Below are 27,751 nucleotides of genomic sequence, written 5' to 3'. Positions count from 1 at the left end.
GTGACGTCGCTGTTCCAGGACGATCACGATTGGTCAAACGGGACGAGCAGCGCCTATGAAGGCCGGCACGACACACGAGGGGGTGGGTGGCCAGCACCACGCCCGGCCGCCTTTGTCTCCCCAGTGGCGATGTTTTTACGCAGCGCAGTGTAGCGCGAACCACCCCGCCCCCCGCGCCCCTCCCTGGATCACGCCCTCCTCCTCGACGTTTCGGGCGATGACCCTTGTTCATAGCACGTGGATAGCGAGGCCGGCAGAGGTACGCGAGTGGACGATCCGAGTTGGTGACTGCCCTTGATTAAGCGACCGTGCGCGCAGGGAAATTCATGAATGAATACAACATCATCCCGTGAATGTAATTCTGAGACTTAACCACTGCACCCTCCCCCCACCTTCTCTCCCAATCCAGAAACAACCCACCCACCACCCCACCACCCACCCACTAACCCACCCACCACTCACCCACCCCACCACCAACCCACTAACCCACCACTAACCCACCACTAACCCACACACCATCCCACCCACCACCCCACCCACCACCCACCCACCCACCTCTCAAATCCTGGCTCCTACCTCCACGGGTGAGGAATGGCCGCCTCCCAGCTGGAATGCCTCGACGGCGACGTGGGGGTCCTGGGGGGCTTCGGCGGTGGGGGGCCTGGGGGGCCGGGGGCCCTCGGGGGGGCCTCCGCGAGGCGGCGCGGCCGCTCGCGGCTCTCCGAGGCGCAGCGCCTGGCGCTCGAGGCGCTGCTGCAGGGGGGCGAGCGGGCGTACGGCGAGCTGGCGAGCAAGGAGAACCTGCGCGCCTTTCTCTCCGAAGGCGAGGTACGCGCGCGCACGTGTGTGTGTGTGTGTACGTGTGTGTGTGCACGTGTGTGTGTGCACGTGTGTGTGCACGTGTGTGTGTGTGCACGTGTGTGTGTGTGTGTGTACGTGTGTGTGTGTGCACTGACCTACGATCCATCCTGGGTTTAACCAGACTGGATTGTGTGAGGAGCTCACAAATCCTTGAAAGATCTGGGCAAGGTCCCATCGGTGAGCTCCTCCGGCGGGCAAGGCTGCGATGGCTGGGTCATGTAGCCCGCATGCCCAGCCACCGCATGCCGAAACAGCTTTTGTTCGGCCGGATCGAGGGGGCTAAACGGGCGCGGCACGGGCTAGAGAAGAGATGGAGTGGTGTGGTACAGGAGGACGTGGAGCTGAGTGGACTTGCCGATGACTGGTACCAGCGGTGTCAAGATCGGCCTCTGTGGAGGAGGCTCGTGAAGGACGCTATTGGGCAGTTGGAGGCAGTCGCCCTCCAACAACAATGGAGGGCGGAGGAGCAACGCTCACAACAACGAGCAGAGCGCCGGGTGGCTAAAGCACAGCAGGTTGGCACAGTAGGGGGCACAGGTGGTGCATCAGCCAGTCATCTCAGTCAGTCGACCCGTGGCACCTGGGTCTGCCCCGTGACCTCCTGCCAGTGGGCGTTCGACACTTCACGTGGCCTCAGGGTGCACATGGCCTGGCACAAGCGTCGTGGTGGCGGTTGTTGTTGTGTGCACTGTGGGGAGCGGTGGTATAGTGGTTAGTGCTACGCTGCGCTATGAACCCGGCGACCCGAGTTCGATCCCCGCTCACGGCCAACACCCAGTTACGATTATCTGAACCGGTCCTGGGCCTCCCCTAGGTCGACTCAGCCTCAAACGAGTACCTGGTGCGGTGTGTAAACATCGCCACTGGGGAGGCAAAGGCGGCCGGGCGTGGTGCTGGCCACCCACCCCCTCGTGTGCCGTGCCGGCCTCCATAGGTGCTCGCTAACAGCACTTGCCCCAACAGTCTGTTCAAGGCTATACGGGGGATCTTTGTCTTTGTGTGAGTACGAGAGTTGTGGAGAGAGTGCAGAGTTTCCCCGATCTGGGCAGTGTGCTCATGATCAACTCCGGTTTGACAGCAGAGGTCTCACTCCAAATCAGTCGAGCGGCATTATCGTTTCATCGGCTGCGCAATGCTGCTGCTGTGTGGAAGCTACCTGGTCTGTCGCTCCGCACGAAGCTTCGGGTCTTCTCAGCCACAGTCATTCCCTCCCTGCTCTACCCTTGCGAAACGTGGACCCCCCTAATGGAACATCTTCGCCGGTTAGAAACATTTAGGCTGGCCTGCCTACGATCAACCCTGGGTTTAAGCAGACTGGATTGTGTGAGTAGCTCACAAATCCTTGAAAGATCTGGACACATTCCGATCAGTGAGCTCTTCCGGCAGGCGAGGCTGCGCTGGCTGAGTCATGTAGTCTGCATGCCCAGCCACCGCATGCCTATACAGCTTCTGTTTGGCCGCATAGAGGGGGCTAAACGGGCGCGGCACGGGCTAGAGAAGAGATGGAGTGATGTGGTACAGGAGGATGTGGAGCTGAGTGGACTTGCCGATGACCGGTATCAGCGGTGTCAAGATCGGCCTCTGTGGAGGAAGAGGCTCGTGAAGGACGCTACTGGGCAGTTGGAGGCAGTCGCCCTCCAGCAACCAACGGAGGGCAGAGGAGCGACGCTCACAACAACGGGCAGATAAAACACAGTAGGGGGTACAGCTGGTGGTGCATCTACCGATCATCTCAGTCAACCCATGGCACCTGCTGGGTCTGTCCCGTGACCTCCTGTCAGCAGCGAGCCTTCTACACTTCACGTGGCCTCAACGTGCACCTGGCCTGGCACAGGTGCCGTGGTGACGTCACCGCCACTTAGTGGCGAATGACGGCTGTATTGGTATGATTGGTATTGGTGTGTACGTGTGTGTATATTGAACTTTGGCACCGTGCGTAGCCAACCGCGCTAATTGAAGTGTGTAGTGTATAGTAGTGTATAGTGTAGTCTATAGTAATGTAGTGTATATTGTAGTGTGCAGTAGTTTTCACTGTGCGTAGCCAACCGCGCTAATCGGGGGTGCGGGGGAAGGACAACAGACTAAACACAAAAAAGCAGCTCTAAAGAAATGAGTTTGGCAGTCTCGATGATGATGACGATGATTTAAAAGTGCACAGCTCCAGTGGCTTCCTAGTATTGGGAAGCGAGAGCGTTCCAGACGGCCGCAGAAAGTGCCGCGTGACGATGCAGCGACAACCGCCTTTGCTCGATGGCCGAGCAAAAAGCCGCTGCCGCTGTTGCGAGCATAACACAAACCATAATAAAGTATTCTTTTATTTTACCAGGTGAGGCCCCACTGAGCTCTAAAGATCTGTTTTCGGAAGCGAGCTGGCCACAAATGATAGCCCAACGAAGTTGGTTCTTGATCATCATCATCATCACGTGGATATTTATAGCAGTAGGCAAATACTCTAAACGGGCGGCGATGTTGATTTTAAATGTGGAGGGGAAAAAAACCGGAGGACTCGGAGAAAAATCCACGCGACCATGGGTAGAAAGAGAGAGAGACACGCAGACTCCAAATATACAGCAGCAGCAGCAGGCGTCAGGCCCGGGATCAAACCCACGACCTCCTGTACACCAGGCGAGGCAGTTAACATCTCCTAGCCACCACGGCGCTCAAAAGTGGTTGAGAAAATGTGGCCGGTCCCCAACAGCAGCGTCGCCTTCCCCCTGCGTGATGATATAACAGCCTCGCGGCACGCAGGGGCAGCTGCCGCCGGGGGTGCCCCCTAGGCCACACCGCACAGCGGCGACGTCGCCACCCCCCGCTCCGCCCACCGCGGCTTCTCGCCCGCGCCACCGCAGGTGCGCGCCCTGCTGCGGTCGGCGCGGCACGGCGACCCGGGACTCCGGAAGAGGCCGTCGGCCGGGGCCAACGTGACGGCCGACGCCGGCGATGGAGTCGGCGGCGGCGGCGCTTCGACGGGCTCCCTCACCTACTGGCCCGAGCGCTCGGAGCGCGACGCCCCCGACCTCGACCTGGGCTGGCCCGGCTCGAGCGCGTACCGCGGGGCGACGCGCGTCACCGTGAGCGCCCACCCGGGCGCCGACGACGGCGCGCCGAGCCCCAAGGAGACGGTGCGGGAGCTCGTGCAGGGCGCCAAGCAGGTAGGCGAGCGCGTTGGGGAGCTCGGAGGCGGCTCTGTGGTGTCCGCTTCTGTGGGGCCGTTCCGTGCGTGTGTGTGGACCAGGGTGTCACGTGATTAATAAGACATCTCGGAGGTAGCTCTGTGGTGTCCGCTTCTGTGGGGCCGTTCCGTGCGTGTGTGTGGACCAGGGTGTCACGTGATTAATAAGACATCTCAGAGGTAGCTCTGTGGTGTCCGCTTCAGTGGCACCGTTCCGCGCGCGTGTGATTGAGCGAGCGAGCGAGCGCTCGGGCGAGTGAGCGAGCGAGTGACTGAACGGGCGAGTGAGTGAGTGAGCGAGTGAGAGAGCGAGCGAGCGAGTGAGTGAGCGGGCGAGTGAGTGAGTGAGTGAGCGAGCGAGTGACTGAGCGAGTGAGCGAGTGAGTGAGCGGGCGAGTGAGCGAGCGGGCGAGTGACTGGGCGGGCGAGTGAGCGAGTGATTGAGCGAGCGAGCGCTCGGGCGAGTGAGTGAGCGAGTGACTGAGTGAGCGAGCGAGTGAGTGAACGGGCGAGTGAGTGAGCGAGTGAGTGAGCGAGTGAGTGAGCGAGCGAGCGAGTGACTGAACGGGCGAGTGAGTGAGTGAGCGAGTGAGTGAGTGAGCGAGTGAGTGAGTGAGCGAGCGAGCGAGCGAGTGAGCGGGCGAGCGGGCAAGCGAGCGAGCGGGCGAGCGGGCGAGCGACTGAGCGGGCGAGCGAGTGACCGAGCGAGTGACTGAGTGAGTGAACGAGCGAGCGGGCGAGCGCCACTGACGAGGACCGTGCCCCCCCCCCCCCCAGCTGGTGGCGCTGGCCGTGGACGAGCTGACGGACGCGGACGTGCTGGGGGACCTGCTACAGGCGGCGTCCCGTGGTGTCGCCGTCTATCTGCTGCTGGACGCCGGCGGCGTGGAGCCCCTGCTGAACACGAGCCGCGCCCTCGGGGTGGACTTGAGCACGCAGAGGGTGGGGGGCTCGCACGGTGGGGGGCTCAGTGGGGGGGGGGTCACACAGTGGGGGGGGGGGTCAGTGGGGGCAGGGGGGCTCACAGGAGTGGGGGTTGGGGGGGGCTGATGAGGTGGCCTGCGGATCGCGTCATGACACCACACACCGCTACACAGGTACACAAAGACCCCCCCCCCCCCCACCCGTGTAGCCTTCACAGACTGTCGGGGCAAGTGCTGTGAGCGAGCAGCAGCAGCAGCACTGTGAAGGCTACCGGCACTGTGGCACACGAGGGGGTGGTGGGTGGCCAGCACCACCACGCCCTGCCGCCTTTGTCTCCCCAATGCCCATGTCTGCACACCGCACCGGGTATTAACTTCAGGCTGAGTCGACCGAGGGGAGGCCCAGGACCGGTTCAGGTATTCCCGATGCATGCCGCTTGAACTTGGTGACCTGTCACGGTCAACACGAGTGGCGAGTGAGACACCAGTGGATCTTGCACGCGCTTCACCCACCAGCACTGACCAGCGTGGTGAAGTATGGTCACACAACCCCCGTGACTAACAGAGCATCCCACTGGTGTCTCCCCCTCTGTCTCCCTGTCCCCTCCTCTGTCCCCGTGTCTCCCCCTCTTCTTTTCCCCTGTCCCCCGCGTGACCCCCGCGTGACCCCGCGTGACCCCCGCGTGACCCAGAAGGTGCGCGTGCGCTCACTGGGCGGGCTGGAGTTCTGCTCGCGCTCCGGCGCGCGCCTCCCCGGGCGCATGGCCCACAGGGTCATCCTCGTGGACGGGGACAAGGCCGCCACGGGCACCTACAGGTGAGCCTCACCCCCACCCTGACCCCCACCCTGACCCCCACTCTGACCCCCGACCCCCCGACCTTGATACCAACCTTGGTCCTGACCCCGACCTAGACCCCGACCTAGACACTGACCGTGACCCCGACCTCGGCCTTGTCATTGGCTCTGACCTAGACAATGACCTCGACCATGCCCTTGTCATTGACCCTGACCTTGACCCCCGACCTAGACCACCACACCGGCCCTGACCCTGACGTGTGCCAGAGCACGGTCACCCTCCTGGCCCCCTTCCACAGAGGCCGACCTCGACACCGCTGGGGCCGGTCTCCGGCAAGTCCCACTCAGCTCCACATCCTCCCGTACCCCGCATCGGCTCCGCGCCGTGCCCCATTAGCTCCCCCCCCCCCTCCCCACCTCGATCCGGCCAAACAGAAACTGCTCGGGCGGCATGAGGCGTCGTCCGGGCATGCTGGCTACGTGAGCCGGCCTACAAGCAGCACCAAAGACAAAATACAAAGATCCCCCAGTGTAGCCTGTGACAGACTGTAGGGGCAAGTGCTGTTAGCGAGCGCCGATGAAGGCCGGCACGGCACACGAGGGGGTGGGTGGCCAAAACCACGTCCGGCCGCCTTTGTCTCCCCAGTGGCGATGTTTACTACACACCGCACCAGGTGCTCATTTTGAGGTTAAGTCGACTTAGGGGAGGCCCAGGACCGGTTCAGATAATCGTCACCGGTATTGGCAGTGAGCGGGAATCGAACTCGGGTAGCCGGGTTCGTAGCGCAGCGTAGCGCTAACCGCGACTCTAGCGCTCCCCCAAGCACCACCACCACGAGCAGCCCAGCAATCAACCCCCCGCCCATGCCCCCCCCACCCCCACCCCAGCTACACGTGGTCCTCATCGCACCTCGACCGCCACCTCCTCACCGTGCTCTCGGGCCAGGTGGTGGAGGCCTTCGATGTCGAGTTCCGCACTCTGTACGCGCAGTCACGGCCCGTGTTCGGCACCGACTCGCGTCCCACCGCCGCCGCCGCCGCCGCCACCACCACCAACGACAACGGCCGACCGGGGCCCGGCACGCGGCCCGTCTACCCCATCACGCCGAAGGCCATCAACCTGCCCATGCGCTCGGCGGCCAGCCCGCTGTACGCGCTCGTCAAGGCCGGGGCGGCCAATCGGGAGGCCGCGGCCGCCGCGGCCGCCGCCGCGGCGGCCGGTGCCGGAACGGCGGCCGCCGACGCGAAGGACTCGCCGGGGAAGCGTCTGCTGGAGCAGAAGGACGCGCGGAGGGACCAACACCATCAGCATCATCAGCAGCAGCAGCATCATCAGCAGCAGCATCATCAGCAGCAGCAGCATCATCAGCAGAAGATGACGGAGGTGAACGGCGGAGGCCGCGGCCAGGACGTCACGGACCACCTGGGCATCCCGGACTGCGTGGAGCGCCACAAGATGGAGGCGTGCGTCTCCTTCGAGGCGGAGAAGGAGAGCGCCGACGCCGCGAGCCTCTCCCGGGACGCCGCGGTTGCCGCGGCGACCCCGGGCCGCCCCCCTCCTCGTCCGGCCCCTCCCGTTCCGCGTCTTCCGTCCCAGGCGCTCAGCTCGGCCGGCGAGGCGACGCGCGACCCCCTGGCCACCTCGGCCGCAGGGATGCGGGCCGCCTTTGCCAAGTCGGCCCTGGACCTGCGCCCTGTCGGGAAGGACGACGGGGAGGAGGATGGTGAGACGAGATCGCAGGTAAATGGAGGTCGCGAGAGGGGTGGTGGTGGTGGTGGTGGACTGATGGACAGGGTGAGGAGCTTCCTCAAGCGCAGCCCTCAGAAGTCCGGAGTGAAGAAGGGCTCCAGAGGCAAGGCCGGCGTGACCGCCTGAGAGGAGGTCACGCGTGTCCCGTGTGTGTGTGTGTGTGGGGTTCACGTGTGCATGTGTGTGAGTTCACCTGTGTGTGTGTGTTCACGTGTGTGTGTGTGTGGGGGAAGCGGTGGTGTAGCAGACAGCGTGCTGCGCTATGAACCTGGCAACCCAGGTTCGATTTCCACTCATGGCCAACACCAGTGACGATGATCTAAACCGGTCCGGGGCCTCCCCTATGTCGACTCAGCCTCAAATGAGTACCTGGTGCGATGTGTAAACATCGCCACTGTGGAGACAAAGGTGGCCGGGCGTGGTGTTGGCCACCCACCCCCTCGTATGCCTCCACCCACGTGCTCACCTCTCCATCCACGTGATCACCTCTCCACTTACCCCTCCACCCACGTGCTCACCTTTCCACTCACCTCTTCACCCATAAATGCCATGAATGAATTGGAGCCTCTCTGTGAGTCTGTGGGCCTCTTATGTGAATCTATGGATCCCTATATGAGTCTGTTTCTCTATGCGAACCTGTAGATCTCTTAAGTGAGTCTATGGGACTCTATGCGAGTCTATGTGTCTCTATGCGAACCTGTGGGTCTCTTATGTGAGTATATGGGTCTCTATGTGAGTCTATGGGTCTCTATGCGAGTCTATGGGCCTCTATGCGAGTCTATGGGCCTCTATGCGAGTCTATGGGCCTCTATGCGAGTCTATGGGCCTCTATGCGAGTCTATGGGTGTCTATACGAGTTTATGTGTCTCTATGCGAACCTGTGGGTCTCTATGCGAGTCTATGGGCCTCTATGCGAGTCTACGGGCCTCTATGAGAGTCTATGGGTCTCTATGCGAGTCTATGGGCCTCAATGTGAGTCTATGGGTCTCTGATGATTCAATCAGTGAGAGTTTGCCTTCACGTGGAAGAAACTCTAAAGAACAAACAAAAAACACCCAGCATCGCGTACGAGGGAGAAGCGGGTGGGGGGGGGGGGGTACTCTAAGCTCCACACAGATGGATTCAATCATCCTTGTCTGTAATTGCGAACGCTCGTGTTGACCAAGCTATATGGCCTTACCTGCTCTTGCTGGTCTGTCAGGGCTCCAGGCCTTGTATGATATCCCGAGTCCGGACTCCAACCGGTAGCATTACTAGAAGCAGTAGAATTAGTAGTAGCAGTAGTATTATTAGTAGCAGTAGCATTAGTAGAAGAAGTAGCAGTAGCATTAGTAGTAGCAGTAGTAGAAGCAGTAGCATTAGTAGAAGAAGTAGCAATAGCATTAGTAGTAGCAGTAGCATTAGTAGAAGCAGTAGCAGTAGCATTAGTAGAAGCAGTAGCATTAGTAGAAGCAGTAGCATTAGTAGAAGTAGTAGCAGTAGCATTAGTAGAAGCAGTAGCATTAGTAGAAGTAGTAGCAGTAGCATTAGTAGAAGCAGTAGCATTAGTAGAAGCAGTAGCATTAGTAGTAGTAGCAGTAGCATTAGTAGAAGCAGTAGCATTAGTAGAAGCAGTAGCATTAGTAGAAGTAGTAGCAGTAGCATTAGTAGAAGCAGTAGCAGTAGTAGAAGTAGTAGCATTAGTAGAAGTAGTAGCAGTAGCATTAGTAGAAGCAGTAGTAGAAATAGTAGCAGTAGCCAGCCAAGGCTGTAGCGGGGAGTGACCCCGTGACCTCCCCCCGCCGCCACTGTGGGTGGGGGATGGAGGATGGGGGTAGGGCGTGGGGGGCAAGTGGGGTGAGGGGGGTGGGGGATGGGGGTAGGGCGTGGGGGGCAAGTGGGGTGAGGGGGGTGGGGGATGGGGGTAGGGCGTGGGGGGCAAGGAGGATGAGGGGGGTGGGGGATGGAGGATGGGGGTAGGGCGTGGGGGGTGGGGCGCTGATTGCTGCCCGCTTCTCACGCGACGCAGGTGGGATGGAGGAGGGAGCGCGAGAGATACACAGGGAGAGACAGACTTTGTGTTTACTTTTAAACAACTTTTATTCCACAGCAGCAACAGCACTGGAGGCGATTCCAATACGAAACACACAAAGTCACCAGCAACACAAATAACAAAAGCGATCAATCCACGCGCTGTGGCGCTAAAGGCGCCGCGCACAACGCGAAAGAAAAGTCACGTGGTAGTGGTGGTGGTGTTCATCGCGCACGCCACGTTGACGAGCGAGCGCTTCAGAAGGTGAACACGTGGGGTGGTGCCGTCCACGCTGGTACAGAGAGGGGCTTGTCCGGCTCCCCAGCGTTCGAAGAAGACGCGCTGCACATCACCGACACGTGCGTGTGTGGTACATGGCGTGCTCCAGCCAGAGCCGCGCCTTGAGCAGGCCCCTGAGCACTGTAAGCAGCACAGAGCAGCCGGCGACTTCCAGGGTAGCTCCTCCCGGTCGTACAGCAGCCGCCTGACCGCCACGAGCCTGAAGCTCGTGACCCTGGCGGCGACGTCCACCAGACCCTGGCCGCCCTCGCCCACCGGCAGGCAGAGAACGCCCGGCCTGAGCCGCTGCTTTCCCGTGCCAGACGAAGTGCGCGAGTGAGCGGTCGACTCTGGTGAGTAGCCAAGCAGGAGGCTGGAGGGCCTTGGTCTTGTGCCACAGCACGGATGCTGCCAGATTATTAGCGACGAGCACTCGGCCCCTGAATGACATCTGCGGAGCGAGGCGTGGTGCCCATGTCAGTAACTTAGCCTCGATCGTGTCGGCCAGCCCGGTCCAGTTGTTCAGAGCGACGTCACGTGGTTTCCCCAGGTAAACCCCCAGGTACTTGACTCCGTCGTCCCGCCGACTGACTCCTCCTGCGAGGAGCACAGAGCGAACGCCGCCTCGCGACCCCAAACACAGTGGGGGGCCTCGCACTTGGCCCAGTTGGCCCTGGCGGAGGAGGCCCTCTCGTACGCTGCAACCGCCTGGCAGAGCGCGGAGACGTCACGGACGTCATTGAGCACGACGCAACACGTCGTTGAGGATGACGCAACACGTCGTTGAGGATGACGCGTCACGTCGTCGTCTGTGTAAGCCGAGAGCTTGATGACCGCGTTCTCAGGTCCCGGGACCTTGAGGCCAGACAGATTTCGTCTCAGGTGGCGTAGCAGTGGCTCAATGGACAGGGTGGTACAGCAGCCCCGAGAGAGGGCATCCCTGTCTGACCCCCCTCGTCACAGGGAACGGGGACGCCGAGCCGCTGGTTTATCTTCAAGAGGCTGGATGTGCCCCCCGTGTACGGGAGCCTCACGTGCGAGATGAAGGCCTGGCCGAAGCCGAGCGACGTTAGGAGTTTGTCCAAGTACTCGTGGCTCACCCTGTCAAAGGCCTTCTCCTGATCTAAGAAGAGGAGGCCTAAGTCCATGTTGTGCGCTTCTGCAAGGGAGATTACGTCTCTGACCGTACTGATGTTGTCGTTATATGCACCGTCCGGGGATGCAATACGACTGTTCCGGCAGGATCAGCTGACCCAGCACCGTCTTGAGACGGTTTGCCAGCACCTTGGAGAAGATTTTGTAGTCGGCGCACAAAGAGGGACACGGGTCGCCAGTTCACGAGGAGGCGCAGGTCCCCCTTCTTGGGTAGCAGGGAGACCACGGCTCTCCTGCAGCTCTGTGGGAGTTCCCCCTTCCGCAGGCCTCTCCGTCAACAATTGTAGTCGTGGAGGGCCAAGCTCATCCCAGAAGGCCGCGTAAAACTCAACCGGCAGGCCATCAATCCCCGGGGCTTTACCAGCTGCAAGTCCTTTCACAGTGGTGTGGAGCTCCTGCTGCAGGGTGACGGAGCTGTCCAGACGATCTCGCTGGGGGACTCCTAAGGTAGCCCCCTCTAGTAGCTCCTGGACAGCCTCGTGGTGTATGGTTTCGGCGGCGAAAAGTTGCCAGTAGAAATCCGTGGCGATGTGGCTGTTAGAGAGAGAGACGGAGAGAGAGAGAGACACAGAGAGACACAAGAGGCAGAGAGAGACAGAGAGACACAAGAGGCAGAGAGAGACACAGAGAGACGGAGAGAGACAGAGAGAGAGACACACAGAGAGACACAAGAGGCAGAGAGAGACACAGAGAGACAGAGAGAGAGACAGGGAGACAGAGAGAGAGAGAGACAGAGAGAGAGACAGAGACAGAGACAAAGAGACACAGAGAGACAGGGAGAGACAGGGAGAGACAGAGAGAGACAGAGAGAGAGACACAGAGAGAGACAGAGAGAGACAGCGAGAGAGATACAGAGATACAGAGAGAGAGACAGAGAGACACAGAGACAGAGAGACACAGAGAGAGACACAGAGACAGAGAGAGACAGAGAGACACAGAGACAGAGAGACACAGAGAGAGACAGAGAGACACAGAGAGAGACACAGAGACAGAGAGACACAGAGAGAGAGAGACAGAGACACAGGGGTAGAGGGAGAGAGACACGGAGACAGAGAGACAGAGAGACAGCGAGAGAGAGACAGAGAGAAATACAAAGAGAGGGACAGAGAAACACAGGGGTAGAGGGAGAGAGAGACAGCGAGAGACAGAGAAATACAAAGAGAGGGACAGAGAGACACAGGGGTAGAGGGAGAGAGACACAGAGAGAGACAGAGAGACAGCGAGAGAGAGACAGAGAGAAATACAAAGAGAGGGACAGAGAGACACAGGGGTAGAGGGAGAGATGGCAAGAGGCAGACAGAGGGAGAAAGGAGGAGAGGAGAGAGGGAGGGAGAGGGAGAGACGGGTGGGAGAGTTTGGTAGTGAGACGAGGAGAGTAGCGTTCAAAGGTCAGTGGCACTGTGTGTGTGAGTAGTCACACGCCCACATATAAAGGTCCCCCGTCTAGCCCACACAGTTTCGTGGGGCAAGTGCTGCCGGCGAGCACAACCAACTCGGGCCAACACGGCACACACACGTGCCGTGTAAACATCGTCATTCAGGAGACAAAGGCGGCCGGGCGCGGCGCTGCCCGCCCACCCCCTCTCGCTCACAGCACTTGCCCCACAGGTCTGTCAAAGGCTACGCGGGGGACCTTTGTCTCTGTCCTGAGTGAGCGCGGTTTGGAATGTCCGCGCGTTGCGAGCGAAACGTGCTCCGCCTGGCTCACAACCCCACGGATTAGTACCGCATTTATCCGCCGTGCCAGGACTCGCACGGGCTGCAGGGAACGCGTCACCACGGCGCCTGTGCCAGGTTAGGTGCGCTTTGAGGCTGCCACGTGAAGTGTCAGGAGGCTCGCTGCTGGCAGGAGGAGAAGGAGGTCACGTGACAGACCCAGCAGGTGCCATGGATTGACTGACTGAGATGTCTGCACCACCACCTGTACCCCCTGCTGTGCCAACCCCGTTGCGCTTTATCCGCCCGGCGCTCCGCTCGTTGTTGTGAGCGTCGCTCCTCTGCGCTGTTGCTGGAGGGCGACTGCCTCCAACTGCCCAGTAGCAGCTGCAGCAGCAGCGTCCTTCACGAGCCTCCTCCACAGAGGCCCCTCTTGACATCGGCAAGTCCACTCATCACACGGCCACACCACGACAAAGACAAAGTTCCCCCTGTAGTATTTACCAGACTATTGGGGCAAGTGCCGTGAGCGAGCAGCACCTATGACGAGGGCGAGTGGCCAGCCAGCACCACAGCCGTTCGCCTTTGTCTCCTTTGAGGCTGAGTCAACCTAGGAGTGGTCCAGGACCGGTTCACACGATTCGTCAACTGGTGTTGGTGGTGGCCGTGAGCGGGAATCGAACACGGGTAGCCGGGTTCGTAGCGCAGCGCTGTAACCACTCAACGACCGCTCCCAACACACACAAGACAAAGATGCCCCGTATAGCTTCAACAGACTGTAGGGGCAAGTGCTGCTCGCGGGCACCTATGAAATCCAAAGACGAAGGTCCCCCGTGTAGCCTTGACAGACTGTTGGGGCAAGTGCTGTTTAACGAGTAGCAGCACCTACGAAGGCCGTCACGGCACACGAGGGGGTGGGTGGCCACCACCACGCCCGGCCGCCTTTGTTTCCCTAGTGGCGATGTTTTTACACACCGCATCAAGTACTGATTTGAGGCTGAGTCGACCTAAGGGAGGAGGCCCAGGACCGGTTGATGTTGGCCGTGAGCGGGAATCGAACCTGGGTCGCCAGGTTCGTAGCGCAGCGTAGCGCTAACCGCTACACCACCGCTCCCGTCCACACACACCCACACCTACACATACACACGCACAGCCACACACACACAGCCACACACAGACACACACAGACACACACACACAGACACACACATAGACACACACGCACACAGACACACACGCACACAGACACACACACAGCTACACACACCCAGTCACATGCACAGCCACATACACAAAGTCACATGCACAGCCACATACACACACACAGCCACATACACACACCTACACACACACCTAGACACACACACAGCCACATACACACACGCACCCAGCCACACACACACACAGCCACACACACACACAGCCACACACACACACACACCTACACACACACACCTACACACACACCTAGACACACACACAGCCACACACACAGGAACACACACACACCTACACACACACACCTAGACACACACACAGACACACACACAGCCACACACACAAACAGGCACACACACCTACACACACACACCTAGACACACACACAGCCACACACACAGACACACACACAGCCACACACACACACAGCTATACACACACACACAGCCACAAACACACACAGCCACACACCTACACACGCACCTACACACACGCACACACCAGCACTGTACGCGTGAACGTGGTGAACCCGTTTCTCCAACCACCCTGGGACTCTGGCAGTGAGTGGCAGCCCGGACACACTCCCCTCCCACTGGCGCTTTATCACTCCATACGTCACCACTCCGGACATACTTCACCACTCTGTCCATACTTCACCACTCCGTCCCGTGTGATCCACCAACCCCCTGGGCTAGAGATCCACTTCGCTGAGCTATCATTGGGGGTGTGGGGGTGTGGGGGGGTCATGGATACAGACTCTGAATGGGACTCCCTGTGAGCTGCTGCTGCTGCTAGGCGGAGTCGCGGGCCGCTCTGCGTCTGCGGTCTTTAAGCTCGTGGTGGGGATTCCAGAGGGAGAGAGAGGGGGGTGTAGAGAGAGATGGGTACAGGAGAGAGAGAGGGGGGGGTGTAGAGAGAGAGGGGGGGGTAGGGAGAGAGAGGGGGGTGTAGAGAGAGAGAGGGGGGTGTAGAGAGAGAGAGGTGTAGAGAGAGAGAGGGGTAGAGAGAGAGGTGTAGAGAGAGAGGTGTAGAGAGAGAGATGGGTGCAGGAGAGAGATGGGTGTAGAGAGAGAGAGGGGGGTGTAGAGAGAGAGAGAGGGGTGTAGAGAGAGAGGGGGGTGTAGAGAGAGAGAGGGGGGTGTAGAGAGAGAGAGAGGGGTGTAGAGAGAGAGAGGGGGGTGTAGAGAGAGAGATGGGTGCAGGAGAGAGAATTAGATAGAGCTGTACAGACTTGACTTTACACAACTTTTATTGCCGCCAGCAGCAACAGCACTGGAGGCGATTCCGATACAAAATACACAAAGTCACCAGCAACACAAATAACAAAAGCGATAAATCCACGCGCTGTAGCGCTAAATGCACCGCGCACAACACGAAATAAAAGCCACGTGGTAGTGGTGGTGGGGTTCATCGCGCACGCCACGTTGACGAGCGAGTGCTTCAGAAGGTGAACACGTGGGGGGTGCCGTCCACGCTGGTACAGAGAGGGGCTTGTCCTGCTCCCCAGCGTTCGAAGAAGACGCGCTGCACATCACCGACACGTGTGTGTGGTACGTGGCGTGCTCCAGCCGGAGCCGCGCCTTGAGCAGGAACCTGAACACTGGAAGCAGCACAGAGCAGCCGTCAGTGTCACCTTGCAGCTTCTTCCTCCTCGTTCTGTACACCGCCATCTTCGCCTGAGCACAGGCGAAGTTGGCGAGGTCATGGCGCTTGTTAGCCAGGTAAGGCACCACCCCATATACGAAGCTGCTGTTGCAGAAGGGCACCCCCAGTTTCCTGAAGATGTCCCCCAAAAGGCGGAACATTGGTTTGAGCCGCTGGCAGCGTAAGTACCGGTGGGGCAAGATCCTCCCTGGCACCGCAGGAAATGCACCAAGTCTGGTACCCCTGGCGAGATTCGGCTAAGCCACACGGCCGATGGCAACGTGCGGCGTGCCAACCTCCACCGGAGGTCACCGCAGCGTTTGGCTAACGGGAGACTTGTACATTTGTTTCCACTGGGGGGCGGCCACAATGAGGGGAGAGAAATGGTCTCTCCGTTTTATGTCCGGTAGGTCGGCCAGGTCCCGGGAATGCAGCGCCTTGACACAGCCACGTGTAGAGCGCCTTGACACAGCACGTGTAGAGCGCCTTGACACAGCACGTGTAGAGCGCCTTGACACAGCACGTGTAGAGCGCCTTGACACAGCACGTGCAGAGCGCCTTGACACAGCACGTGTAGAGCGCCTTGACACAGCCACGTGTGGAGCGCCTTGACACAGCCACGTGTAGAGCGCCTTGACACAGCCACGTGTAGAGCGCCTTGACACAGCACGTGTAGAGCGCCTTGACACAGCCACGTGCAGAGCGCCTTGACACAGCCACGTGTGGAGCGCCTTGACACAGCCACGTGTAGAGCGCCTTGACACAGCCACGTGTAGAGCGCCTTGACACAGCCACGTGTAGAGCGCCTTGACACAGCCACGTGTAGAGCGCCTTGACACAGCACGTGTAGAGCGCCTTGACACAGCACGTGCAGAGCGCCTTGACACAGCACGTGTAGAGCGCCTTGACACAGCCACGTGTGGAGCGCCTTGACACAGCCACGTGTAGAGCGCCTTGACACAGCCACGTGTGGAGCGCCTTGACACAGCACGTGTAGAGCGCCTTGACACAGCCACGTGTAGAGCGCCTTGACACAGCCACGTGTAGAGCGCCTTGACACAGCCACGTGTAGAGCGCCTTGACACAGCACGTGTAGAGCGCCTTGACACAGCACGTGTAGAGCGCCTTGACACAGCACGTGTAGAGCGCCTTGACACAGCACGTGCAGAGCGCCTTGACACAGCCACGTGTAGAGCGCCTTGACACAGCCACGTGTGGAGCGCCTTGACACAGCACGTGCAGAGCGCCTTGACACAGCACGTGTAGAGCGCCTTGACACAGCTACGTGTAGAGCGCCTTGACACAGCCACGTGCAGAGCGCTGTGTTTGGGGCACTCTTCAGGGGCAAGTTCCTGCAGCCTCGGAGCTTCAGTAGCTTGCCGGAGTCGCTGTGGCGCAGGAGAAGCACAGGAGGAGGGGGAGGGCCGCCACCATCCCCCGGTGCCTCCAGCTTCAGGCGCAGCTCTTTCGTGGCGTGGAGCGACGTCCCGCAGCGGCTTCTCCCCGGCGAGCGTGGAGCCGAGTCCCCTAGCGGTGCTGGCGATCTCAGCCGCGGTCGTCCACTCGGGCTGGTGGGGGCCTGCACGAGGTGGAAGACTGTCCGCAGCCCTGCTGATGTGAGGCGTTGAGCCAGGGTCCTCTCTCCTCTGATTCCCTGGAAGAGGCCGTTGCAGAACAAGGGGCTCGTTCAGGAACCGCGCGAGGTCGTAGGGCGCGCGCGTTCTGCTCCACTCGAAGCTCCGCCACGCGTCCAAGAGGTTCTGGTGATAACCTGGCAGCCTCGTGTAGTCGACCAGGCTCAGGTCCGTCAGGAAGAGCTCCTCTCCGTACCCCAGGCACCCCCCCGCATTCCTCAGCAGGGCGAGGGCCGGCGACTTCCAGGGTAGCTCCTCCCGGTCGTACAGCGGCCGCCTGACGGCCACGAGCCTGAAGCTCACGACCCTGGCAGCGATGTCCACCAGACCCTGGCCGCCCTCGCCCACCGGCAGGCAGAGAACGCCCGGCCTGAGCCGCTGCTTTCCCGTGCCAGACGAAGCGCGCGAGTGAGCGGTCGACTCTGGTGAGTAGCCAAGCAGGAGGCTGGAGGGCCTTGGTCTTGTGCCACAGCACGGATGCTGCCAGATTATTAGCGACGAGCACTCGGCCCCTGAATGACATCTGCGGAGTGAGGCGTGGTGCCCATGTCAGTAACTTAGCCTCCATTGTGTCGGCCAGCCCGGTCCAGTTGTTCAGAGCGACATCACGTGGTTTCCCCAGGTAAACCCCCAGGCACTTGACGCCGTCGTCCTGCCAACTGACTCCTCCTGGGAGGAGCACAGAGCGAACGCCGCCTCGCGACCCCAAACACAGTGGGGGGGGCCTCGCACTTGGCCCAGTTGGCCCTGGCGGAGGAGGCCCTCTCGTACGCTGCAACCGCCTGGCAGAGCGGGGAGACGTCACGGACGTCGTTGAGCACGACGCGTCACGTCGTTGAGGATGACGTGATGCGTCGTCGTCTGTGTAAGCCGAGAGCTTGACGACCGCGTTCTCAGGTCCCGGGACCTTGAGGCCAGACAGATTTCGTCTCAGGTGGCGTAGCAGTGTTAGAGAGAGAGTGTTAGAGAGAGTGTTAGAGAGTGTTAGAGAGAGAGAGTGTTAGAGAGAGAGTGTTAGTGTTAGAGAGAGAGAGTGTTAGAGAGAGAGGGAGTGTTAGAGAGAGAGTGTTAGAGAGAGTGTTAGAGAGTGTTAGAGAGAGAGAGTGTTAGAGAGAGTTTTAGAGAGAGAGTGTTAGAGAGAGGGAGAGTGCAGGGAAAGTGTTAGAGAGAGAGTGTTAGAGAGAGTGTTAGAGAGTGTTAGAGTGAGAGTGTTAGAGAGTGTGAGAGAGAGAGTGTTAGAGAGTGTTAGAGAGAGAGTGTTAGAGAGAGAGTGTTAGAGAGTGTTAGAGAGAGTGTTAGAGAGCGAGTGTTAGAGAGAGAGTGTTAGAGAGAGGGAGAGAGAGAGTGTTAGAGAGAGAGTGTTAGAGAGTGTTAGAGTGAGAGTGTTAGAGAGTGTGAGAGAGAGAGTGTTAGAGAGAGAGTGTTAGAGTGTTGGACATAGAGTGTTAGAGAGAGGGAGAGTGCAGGGAAAGAGAGCGAGGGGTGTAGTGAGTTGTGACCGCGCTGCGCTACGAATCCACTCACGGCCACCAACACCACCAGTGACGATTATCTAAACCCGACCTGGGCCTCCCCTAGGTCGACTCAGTCTCAAATGAGTACCTGGTGCGGTGTTTAAACATCGCCACCGGGGAGACAAAGGCGGCCGGGCGTGGTGTTGGACACCGGCCCCCCTCGTGTGCGACAGTGACGGCTATCATAGGTGCTGTTACTCGCTAACAGCACTTGCCCCGACATTCTGTTAAAGCCTACACCGGGGGGGGGGAGGGGGAGGTCTTTGTCTTTGTGTGGATGGTCCCGGCAAGTCCTTGAATGAATGGGAGGCCCCCGTGGGGGATACCAGGTGCTACAGGCTGGCCGGGAGGTGTTCGGGGGGATGGCAGTACAGCAACGGATTCTTGAATCTATCTGTACAGAAGCGCTGTGCTGGGTTGTTTCTCTTTTACTCGAGGTTCTCAACGTTTAATTGTCCACCACACGAAGCGAAACTCAATTGACGTAGCAGGGGGGTGGGGGTGGAGTTAATAGACTAGGGTGGTGAAGTGTCGTCCAGTCGCACCCACACAAAGTCACAGGTCACGGAACTCGTGGGCCAAACATCGCGACGTAGCCGGGACCCTCCTGAGAAGCGAGCCTTGAGACTCAGTTGAGGTTTTACTCACACGGAGACCCATAGACACACACAGAGAGGCCCATAGACTCGCACAGAGACCCATAGACTCGCACAGAGACCCATAGACTCACACGGAGGCCCATAGACTCACACGGAGACCCAGAGATTCACACAGAGACCCATAGACTCACAGAGAGGCCCATAGACTCACACAGTCTACTCGTCTACCTGTCTACTCGTCTACCTGTCTACCTGTCTGCTCGTCTACCTGTCTACCTGTCTACTCGTCTACCTGTCTACTCGTCTACCTGTCTACCTGTCTACCCGTCTACCTGTCTACCAGTCTACCTGTCTACTCGTCTACTCGTCTACCCGTCTACCTGTCTACCTGTCTACTCGTCTACCTGTCTACCTGTCTGCTCGTCTACCTGTCTACTCATCTACCTGTCTACCTGTCTACCTGTCTACTCGTCTACCTGTCTACCTGTCTACTCGTCTACCTGTCTACTCGTCTACCTGTCTACCTGTCTACTCGTCTACCTGTCTACCTGTCTACCTGTCTACTCGTCTACCTGTCTACTCGTCTACTCATCTACCTGTCTACTCGTCTACCTGTCTACTCGTCTACCTGTCTACTCGTCTACCTGTCTACCCGTCTACTGTCTACCTGTCTACTCTCTACCTGTCTACTCGTCTACCTGTCTACCTGTCTACTCGTCTACCTGTCTACTCGTCTACCTGTCTACCTGTCTACTACTGTCTCCCTGTCTACTGTCTACCTGTCTACTCTTCTACCTGTCTACCTGTCTACTCTTGTCTACCTGTCTACCTCGTACCTACCAGTCTACCCGTCTATCGTCCTACCCTGTCTACCTCTGTCACTATCGTTATCTGTCTACTCGTCTACCTGTCTACCTGTCTACCCGTCTACCTGTCTACCTGTCTACTCGTCTACCTGTCTACCTGTGTTGTGTTTCGACTTCCCAGTTTTTTGCACTCAAGGAATATTTCCGAACGCTGATTGTGACGCGGCCCCACCCCCCCCCGATTGTGACGCACGCCCGCCGATTGCTTTCCAATTAAAGTCTCGCAGACACTCGCTCCATCGCGTGTGGTGTGTGTGGTGTGGTGTGTGTGGTGTGTGTGGTGTGTGTGTAGTATGTGTGGTGTGTGGTGTGTGTGGTGTGTGTGGTGTGTGGTGTGTGGTGTGTGGGGTGTGTGGTGTGTGTGGTGTGTGTGTGGTGTGTGGTGGTGTGGTAGTGTGTGTGGTGTGTGTGGTGTGTGTGGTGTGTGGTGTGTGTGTGTGGTGGTGTGTGTGGTGTGTGTGTGTGGTGATGTGTGTGTGGTGTGTGTGGTGTGTGTGTGTGGTGTGTGTGTGTGGTGTGTGTGTGGTGTGTGTGGTGTGTGTGTGTGGTGTGTGTGTGGTGTGTGTGGTGTGTGTGGTGGTGTGTGTGGTGTGTGGTGTGTGTGTGGTGGTGTGTGGTGTGTAGTATGTGTGGTGTGTGTGGTGTGTGTGTGGTGTGTGTGGTGTGTGTGATGGTGTGTGGTGGTGTGTGTGGTGTGTGTGTGGTGTGTGTGTGGTGTGTGGTGTGTGTGGTGTGTGTGTAGTATGTGGTGTGTGTGGTGTGTGTGTGGTGTGTGTGGTGGTGTGTGGTGTGTGGTGTGTGGTGGTGTGTGGTGTGTGTAGTATGTGGTGTGTGTGGTGTGTGTGGTGTGTGTGGTGTGGTGGTGTGTGTGGTGTGTGGTGTGTGGTGTGTGTGGTGTGTGGTGGTGTGGTAGTGTGTGTGGTGTGTGTGGTGTGTGGTGTGTGGTGGTGTGGTAGTGTGTGGTGTGTGTGGATTGTGTGGTGTGTGTGTGGTGTGTGGTGTGTGTGGTGGTGTGGTGTGTTTGTGGTGTGTGGTGGTGTGGTAGTGTGTGTGGTGTGTGGTGTGTGTGGTGTGTGTGGTGTGTGGTGTGTGTGTGGTGTGTGGTGTGGTGGTGTGTGGTGGTGTGTGTGTGTGTGGTGTGTGTGGTGTGTGTGTGTGTGGTGTGTGTGGTGTGTGTGTGTGTGTGTGTGTGGTGTGTGGTGTGTGTGTGGTGGTGTGTGTGGTGTGTGTGGTGGTGTGTGTGTGGTGTGTGTGGTGTGTGTGGTGTGTGTGGTGGTGTGTGGTGTGTGTGATGTGTGTGGTGTGTGTGGTGGTGTGTGTGGTGGTGTGTGTGTGATGTGTGTGGTGTGTGTGTGGTGTGTGTGGTGGTGTGTGATGTGTGTGGTGTGTGTGGTGTGTGTATGGTGGTGTGGTGTGATGTGTGTGGTGTGTGTGTGTGGTGTGTGGGGTGTGTGGTGTGTGTGTGGTGGTGTGTGGTGTGTGTGTGGTGTGTGTGGTGTGTGTGGTTGGTGGTGTGTGTGTGGTGTGTGTGTGTGTGTGTGTGTGTGGTGTGTGGTGTGTGTGGTGTGTGTTGTGTGTGTGTGTGGGTGTGGGTGGGTGTGGGGTGTGGTGGTGTGTGGTGGTGTGTGTGGTGTGTAGTATGTGTGATGTGTGTGGTGGTGTGGTGTGTGTGGTGGTGGTGGTGTGTGGTGGTGTGTGGTGGTGTGTAGTGTGTGTGGTGTGTGTGGTGGTGTGTGATGTGTGTGGTGGTGTGTGTGGTGGTGGTGTTGTTATGGTGTGTGTGGTGTGTGTGATGTGTGTGTGTGTGTGATGTGTGATGTGTGTGGTGGTGTGTGGTGTGTGTGGTGGTGGTGTGGTGGTGGTGTGTGTGTGTGTGTGGTGTGTATGGTGGTGTGTGATGTGTGTGATGTGTGATGGTGTGTGGTGTGTGTGGTGGTGTGTGGTGGTGTGTGATGTGTGTGGTGGTGTGGTGGTGTGTGTGGTGGTGTGTGGTGGAAACATTTAGGCTGGCCTGCCTACGACCCATCCTGGGTTTAACCAGGCTGGATTGTGTGAGGAGCTCACAAATCCTTGAAAGATCTGAGCACGGTCCCATCGGTGAGCCCCTCCGGCGGGTAAGGCTGCGTTGGCTGGGTCATGTAGCCCGCATGCCCAGCCACCGCATGCCGAAACAGCTTTTGTTCGGCCGGATCGAGGGTGTGTGGTGGTGTGTGGTGTGTGTGGTGGTGTGTGGTGGTGTGTGGTGGTGGTGTTGTGGGGTGTGTGGTGGTGTTGTTGTGGTGTATAGTGTGTGTGTGGTGTTGTTGTGGTGTGTGTGGTGTGTATGGTGGTGTGTATAGTGTGTGTGGTGGTGTTGTTGTGGTATGTGTGGTGGTGTTGTTGTGGTGTGTGTAGTGTGTGTGTGGTGGTGTTGTTGTGTGTGTGTAGTGTGTGTGGTGGTGGTGTTGTTGTGGTGTGTGGTGGTGGTGTTGTTGTGGTGTGTGTGGTGGTGTGTGTGGTGGTGGTGTTGTTGGGGTGTGTGGTGGTGTTGTTGTGGTGTGTGTGGTAGTATGTGGCGGTGGTGTGTGTGGTGGTGTGTGTGGAGTGTATGTGGTGTGTGTGTGTGTAGTGTGTGTGTGGTGTATGTGGTGTATTTGGTGTGTGGTGTATGTGGTGTGTGTGTGTAGTGTGCGTGTGGTGTATGTGGTGTGTGTGGTGTATGTGGCGTGTGTGGTGTATGTGGTGTGTGTGGCGTGTGTGGTGTATGTGGTGTGTGTGGCGTGTGTGGTGTATGTGGTATGTGTGGTGGTGTTCTTGTGGGGTGTGGGGTGTGTGTAGTGTGTGTGTGGTGTGTATGTGGTGTGTGTGTGTAGTGTGTGATGTATGTGGTGTGCGTGGTGTATGTGGTGTGCGTGGTGTATGTGGTGTATGTGGTGTGTGTGGTGGTGTTGTTGTGGGGTGTGTGTAGTGTGTGTGTGGGGTGTGTGTAGTGTGTATGTGGTGTGTGTGTGTAGTGCGTGTGTGGTGTATGTGGTGTGTGTGGCGTGTGTGGTGTATGTGGTATGTGTGGTGGTGTTCTTGTGGGGTGTGTGTAGTGTGTGTGTGGTGTGTATGTGGTGTGTGTGTGTGTGGTGTATGTGGTGTGCGTGGTGTATGTGGTGTGTGTGTGGTGGTGTTGTTGTGAGGTGTGGGGTGTGTGTAGTGTGTGTGTGGGGTGTGTGTAGTGTGTATGTGGTGTGTGTGTGTAGTGTGTGTGTGGTGTATGTGGTGTATGTGGTGTGTGTGGTGTGTGTGGTGTGTGTGGTGTGTATGTGGTGTTTGTTGTATGTGGTGTGTGTGGTGTATGTGGTGTGTGTGGTATGTGTGGTGTATGTGGTGTATGTGGTGTGTGTGGTGTGTGGGGTGTGTGTGCCGAGTGGTTTACACACCCCACACACACCACACGGCATACCACACACGGCACACCACACACGCGCAATAACACTACACACACCATACACACACAACACCACATATACACACCATACATACACACACACAACATACACACATCATATATACACACGATACATACACACCATACGCACACCACACACACACATCATATATACACACTACACACACCATACACTACACACACACACGAAAAGGCACACCAGGCTCGTGGCTGGCAGGAGGAGGTCCCGAGGCTCACCCGGCCGGTGCCATCGGTTGTGGCCGCACAAATGCACCACCTGCGCCCCCTACCGTGCCAACTCCGAACAGCACACACAAACACCACACCACACACAAACACCACACCACACACAAACACCACACACAAACACCACACACCACACACAAACACCACACACCACACACACACACCACACACACACACCACACACACACCACACACACCACACACACCACACACACATCACACACACACCGCACACACCACACACACCACACACACCATACACACACACCACACACACACCGCACACACACTGCACACACCACACACACCGCACACATCACACACACACCACACACACACGCCACACACACACCACACACACCACACACACCACACACACACCGCACACACCACACACACCACACACACACCACACACACACCGCACACACACCGCACACACACCACACACACACCACACACACCACACACACACACCACACACACCACACACACACCACACACACCACACACACCGCACACACACCACACACAAAGACAAAGATCCTCCGTATAGCTTTGACAGACAGGAGGGACAAGCGCTGTTAGCGAGCACCCATTAAGGCCGGCGGTGGTGTTGGGTGGGAGTGGTGTGTGGGGTGGGGTGGGTGGGGTGGTGGGTGGGGTGGTGGGTGGGTGGTGGGTGGGGTGGGTGATTGGGGGTGGGGCTGTAGGGGAGCGGGGGGGGGCGAGGAGGGCAGTGGCTAACGGGGTCCGTGCCTCGCCCCTCCCCCCCCCCCAGGATCGCCTGGACGGGACCCCCTTGGCGAGACAACAGAATCAGCAGCAGAATCAGCAGCAGCAGAATCAGCAGCAGCAGAAGGATCAGCAGCAGCAGAAGGATCAGCAGCAGCAGAAGGATCAGCAGCTGAATCAACAACAGGTGGTAAATCAGCCAGCACCACAGCAGCAGCAACAGCAAGTTCCAAATCAGCAGCAGCAAGTTCCAAATCAGCAGCAGCAAGTTCCAAATCAGCAACAGCAGCAACCAGTTCCAAATCAGCAGCAGCAGCAAGTTCCAAATCAGCAACAGCAGCAACAAGTTCCAAATCAGCAGCAGCAAGTTCCAAATCAGCAACAGCAGCAACAAGTTCCAAATCAGCAGCAGCAAGTTCCAAATCAGCAGCAGCAAGTTCCAAATCAGCAGCAGCAAGTTCCAAATCAGCAACAGCAGCAACCAGTTCCAAATCAGCAGCAGCAGCAAGTTCCAAATCAGCAACAGCAGCAACAAGTTCCAAATAAGCAGCAGCAAGTTCCAAATCAGCAGCAGCAAGTTCCAAATCAGCAGCAGCAGCAACAAGTTCCAAATCAGCAACAAGTTACAAATCAGCAGCAACAAGTTCCAAATCAGCAGCAGCAAGTTCCAAATCAGCAGCAGCAGCAGCAAGTTCCAAATCAGCAACAAGTTCCAAATCAGCAGCAGCGACAAGTTGCAAATGAGGATGAGCAGGAGGAAGAACCACGTGACCATCATCATCAGCGGCAGCTACACGGGGAGGAAGCCACGACCCAGGATGAGCGGCAGGAGGACGAGGAACCACGTGACCACCACCATCATCACCACCAGCAGGGTCCTCATCAGCAGCACGCGGCGTTGCCCCTCGCCCCCGTCGGCCAGAGGCGCGGCGCGGCGGCGCTGGTGGAGCGGCAGCGGCGCGCGCTGCGCGCCCACGACACGGGCCGCTGGATCGAGACCGAGGCGGCCGCCGCCCCTCCCAAGGACCCCAAACTGTCGCGGAGCCTCGGCGAGCTGCGCTCTCCCACGGAGGTGGCCGGCCCGGCTCCCCTGGCCCCAGCGAGGCCGCCGCAGCAGCAGCAGCAGCAGCAGCAGCAGCGGCACGAGGAGGCCACGACCGCCGCCACGAGGCCGCGCCACACGGAGACCCGCTCGCGCTTCGCGCCGCGTTGCGCCGCCGGGCGCGGGACCGCGGGGACCCCGGCGGGGTCCCGCGGGGACGCGCCGAGCTCCAGGACCCCGCGGCTGCAGGCGGCGCGCAGCGAGGGGACGCTGTGCGAGTCGGACGAGGAGTTCGTGCGGGGCGGCGGCGGCGGCGGCGCGCCCGAGAGGCCCGGCGCCTTCCCGCGCCGCCAGTCGGCGGCCGACCTCTACTACGAGGGCCTCGTGCGCTCGTCCGTGCAGTCGCGGCGCCGGCGCGCCTCCACGCTGCTCACCAAGGTGCTCTCCGATCCCAACCTCCTGGACGGACACGGGGCCGCCTCTCGCCTCGCCCGGGAGGGCGGCAGCGTCCGGGAGGGCCCCGCCGCACGGCGCCACCCGGCGGCCGGGAGCGCGGAGCCTCCCTCGGCCGCGTGGGCCCGGGGCGGCCGCGGGGGACCGGAGGAGGAGGAGGAGCCGGCGGCTTCCTCGCGGTGGAGCCGAGAGGCCGAGGAGGCGCGTGCGGCGGGCTCCGCCGTGCTCACTGCCGGCATGGTGCACCAGGCCATCAGGCGCACCAAACAGCGCTACGAGAGGGCGTCGCTGGAGAGGCGGGGCACGGCGGGCGCCCAGCGGGAAGGGGCCGGGCCGGCGGAGGGGCCCGACGGGGAGGGCGGCGCCTGCGGGCCCAGGGCGGAGGCCGCAAGGGTTCCGAGCCTCCTCCTCGGCGCCGTCAACTTCAGCACCGTGGACAGCGCCCGGAGTTTCAGCACCGTGGACAGCCCCAGGACGGACAGGACATGGACACTGAGCACCGTGGGCAGCTCCAGGACGGACAGGACATGGACCATGAGCAGCGCCGTGGACAGCCCCAGGACGGACAGGGCAGGGGCCATGAGCAGCGCCGTGGACAGCCCCAGGACGGACAGGGCAGGGGCCATGAGCAGCGCCGTGGACAGCCCCAGGACGGACAGGGCAGGGGCGTCCCGCGTCCGGGCCGGCGCCGGGTCCCGCAGCGGCCTGGACAGCGCCTCCACTCGGCCCGCGGCGCCCCGGGGCCCGAGGGAGCGGCTCGCGGCGAGGGCCGCGCGCAGGGAGAGCGAGGAGGGGGAGGATGACTCGGTACGACGACGACGGCGACGAGGAGGAGGAGGAGGAGGAGGTGACGCAGGAGAAGACGAAGAAGAAGGAGGGGGAGGAGGAGGAGGAGGCGAGCGCGTCTGGGAAGCCGGCAGGAGGAGGCGGCGGTGTCAGACGGCGGAGCCGCCCGCCGACTCGACGGGCGGCAGCGGGGAGGAGAGCGCGGGGTGCGGCCACGACAGGCGGGGCTCGCGGGGCACGGTGAGGAGCATCGCCACGATGTTCGAGGGCCTCTCACGGCCCGCACGCCGGGCCCGGCCGCTGTCGTCGGCGCCGAGCGACGACACGGACTCGGGCGGTGGAGCGGCGCCGGGTGGCCGCGACGGGAGCGTCCGCGAAGGGGGTGCCCGGGACGGGGGTCCCCGGTAGAGCCGAACCCCCCACCCAGCGAGAGGCAGCGGCGTGGAGGCGTCGGGAAGGGATGCGTGATGCGAGTGGCTGTGCTGCGGGGGTGTTCATAAGTGGGTGGGTGAGTGGGTGGGTGTGTGGGCGGGTGGGTGAGTGGGCGGGCGGGCGGGCGGGTGAGTGGGCGAGCGGGCGGGTGAGTGGGCGAGCGGGCGGGTGAGTGGGTGAGTGGGTGGGTGAGTGGGTGGGTGAGTGGGTGGGTGAGTGGGTGCGTGAGTGAGTGGGTGGGCCAGTGTGTGAGTGGGTGGGTGGGTGGGCGAGTGCATGAGTGGGTAGGCGTGTGGGTGGGTGTGTGAGTGGGTGGATGGGCCAGTGTGTGAGTGGGCGAGTGCGTGAGTGGGTGGGTGTGTGGGTGCGGGAGTGATTGGGTGTATGTGGGTGGGTGGGCGAGTGTGTGAGTGGGTGTGTGGGTGGGGGAGTGAGTGGGTGTGTGTGGGTGGGCGAGTTTGTGAGTGGGCGAGTTTGTGATTGATTGGGTGAGTGAGTGGGTGTGTGAGTCGGTGGGTGAGTGGGTGCGTGGGTGGATGGGGTA

The 27,751-nt window shown here is 59.8% G+C and overlaps 1 protein-coding gene across 1 annotated transcript; it reads left to right on the top strand.

The window, feature by feature from the left end:
- Positions 1-591: 591 nt before the first annotated feature.
- Positions 592-27,274, top strand: LOC116955196 (uncharacterized). Its single transcript, XM_076052785.1, has 6 exons — positions 592-828; positions 3,711-4,013; positions 4,811-4,975; positions 5,649-5,773; positions 6,641-7,493; positions 24,541-27,274. Exons 1-6 carry the CDS (start codon positions 592-594, stop codon positions 27,181-27,183), a joined length of 4,326 nt encoding a protein of 1,441 aa, XP_075908900.1. The 3' UTR covers positions 27,184-27,274.
- The last annotated feature ends 477 nt before the right edge of the window (positions 27,275-27,751 follow it).

This window comes from Petromyzon marinus, chromosome 58 (genome assembly GCF_048934315.1).
Source record: "Petromyzon marinus isolate PM22_M1 ecotype Great Lakes invasive population chromosome 58, UKy_Petmar_22M1.pri1.0, whole genome shotgun sequence".
In the NCBI taxonomy this organism is placed as follows: domain Eukaryota; kingdom Metazoa; phylum Chordata; class Hyperoartia; order Petromyzontiformes; family Petromyzontidae; genus Petromyzon; species Petromyzon marinus.
Note: the sequence above shows the minus strand (reverse complement) of the source record. Positions and strands in the feature narration are given on the sequence as shown.

Excerpts from the sequence above, each read along its gene's own strand:
- LOC116955196 (XM_076052785.1), top strand. The coding sequence starts at position 592 with ATGGCCGCCTCCCAGCTGGAATGCCTCGACGGCGACGTGGGGGTCCTG. Across the intron at positions 829-3,710 it reads CCTTTCTCTCCGAAGGCGAG|GTGCGCGCCCTGCTGCGGTC; the intron begins GTACGCGCGCGC and ends GCGCCACCGCAG. Across the intron at positions 5,774-6,640 it reads GCCGCCACGGGCACCTACAG|CTACACGTGGTCCTCATCGC; the intron begins GTGAGCCTCACC and ends CCCCCACCCCAG.